Below are 1676 nucleotides of genomic sequence, written 5' to 3'. Positions count from 1 at the left end.
CTACAAAGAAACAGATACATTTTACTCCAATACTCTTCCCATCGTACACATTTTACAAAGACTTAAGCAAAAACAGCATTTAAGTTCCAGTCTATTTATTAAGTCCAACTTCTAGGTAGAAGCACAAACAAGGGTTAAGGAAGAACCTGGCAGCCAGCAGGGCTCTACAGGCTCTATTTAGTCCATTAGGGAAGAGCTGCAGGCAATATTTAGAAAATGCTGTGTCCAATGGGAGCCATTCCACCTCGGCAACCAGCACGGGTTCTTTGGGTAGTATCAAGCTCATTCAACCAATATGCTACAATTTTCTGGGGTCTAAAGACACAATAAGTATATCATCCAATATACTTCTCTAGATGGGGCTTGTAGGTTTCATCTCTTGGATCATCTTTGAAGGGAACTTCTTCCTCACTGATGAGCATCTCCTCATCATCACTGCTAGGAAAAAAGGAAAACAGAGGTCTTTAGCAGCAACAACTTAAGAAGTACTACACAAAACCATTCATGCTTCATCCCCTAGGATGGGCAAAGACACTATCACACGACCCTTTCTCATCCAGGATGGCTGAGGAAACAGCTACTACTAAGGGGCATGATGACAGCCGAAACAGGCAGGCCAGGCACAGCAGCCTCCTCTTGTGAACCCACCCAATTACAGCCTCTGCTCCTGAAGGAGTAAAGCTACCAGGTGAAATGCCCAGGCTGCATCTTACTCTCCACTTCTTCACAGTATCTCCTGACATCTGCAGTCCATCTACAACCCAGACTGAAAATGCAGAGGTCCAGGACTGAATGAAAACAGAGCTACTATCCACCCCATACATCCTTACACAGAAGTATTTACTTTGAAAAAATCTCAGGCCTTTATTTTCCTATCTTGAGACACTGAATAGGAAGAAATACCACAAAACAATGAGTTTCCTACCTGACTCCAGCTGGAGACTGTTGCTCTTCCGTGACCACTGAAAGGAAAAGCCACCATTAGGTTTCAATCTGTGCCTGCTGCAGGGAGCTCACGTGTGAGCACTCCGCTCCAGGAGTGCTGGAGGCAGAGGGCACCCCAGCCAGTCTGCGCACAGCTGAGCTGCACGCACATCCTGTCCCCTGGACAGCTTCCCAACACCCGACTCCCTGCAGGCGCTTCACACCAGGACCCCACGTACCGTACTCGAGCTGGTCAGCGTTTGGCTCTGACTTGCAGACGAGCTGCAGGGCACCCTTGTTCCTGGCGCGGGGCGCCTGGCGCTGGCGGGCAGCCCTGCTGCGCCAGCTCCTGCCCGGCCTGCTGCTCACCTCCTCCTCCTCCTTCTCTTCTTTGGGATCTGAAACACCCGTTGCAGTCTCGTCAGTAATAATGAAAAGCATAAGCTGTCATTGATGCAGCCTCCTCTGTGTTGTACAATGTTGAACGCTCGGCCCTGCCGGGGACTCTGCTGCCTCCCAGCTCTGAGTGAGCTCTGCCGAGCCAGGACACACCCCAGGGCCTGACTTCAGCCAACCTTTAAAACTCCTACCACATTTCCTACTGCCTCTAAGCAAAGACACAAATATTTAAGAACAGCTTACATGTCGCTCTGATACAGGCTTATAAGATGATTATTTGCTGGTTCTGATCTCCCCTAAGCATTACAAGATAAGACACTCATAAAACTCAGCAAGTGCTTTATGAAAGACTA

At 48.7% G+C, this 1676-nt stretch overlaps 1 protein-coding gene across 1 annotated transcript in view; it reads right to left on the bottom strand.

Annotated features, from left to right (window-relative positions):
- ZFP91 (ZFP91 zinc finger protein) overlaps positions 1 to 1365 on the bottom strand; it is a 7430-nt gene extending 6065 nt beyond the window's left edge. The window contains exons 1-3 of the mRNA XM_009998190.1: positions 1164 to 1365; positions 926 to 962; positions 349 to 438 (exon numbers count right to left, since the gene is read on the bottom strand). Of these exons, the coding sequence (XP_009996492.1) occupies positions 349 to 438; positions 926 to 962; positions 1164 to 1365 (329 nt within the window). The remainder of the gene's footprint in view (positions 1 to 348; positions 439 to 925; positions 963 to 1163) is intronic.
- Between the last annotated feature and the right edge of the window lie 311 nt (positions 1366 to 1676).

Source organism: Chaetura pelagica, unplaced genomic scaffold (genome assembly GCF_000747805.2).
Source record: "Chaetura pelagica isolate M959 unplaced genomic scaffold, ChaPel_1.0 scaffold35, whole genome shotgun sequence".
Taxonomy (NCBI): domain Eukaryota; kingdom Metazoa; phylum Chordata; class Aves; order Apodiformes; family Apodidae; genus Chaetura; species Chaetura pelagica.
Note: the sequence above shows the minus strand (reverse complement) of the source record. Positions and strands in the feature narration are given on the sequence as shown.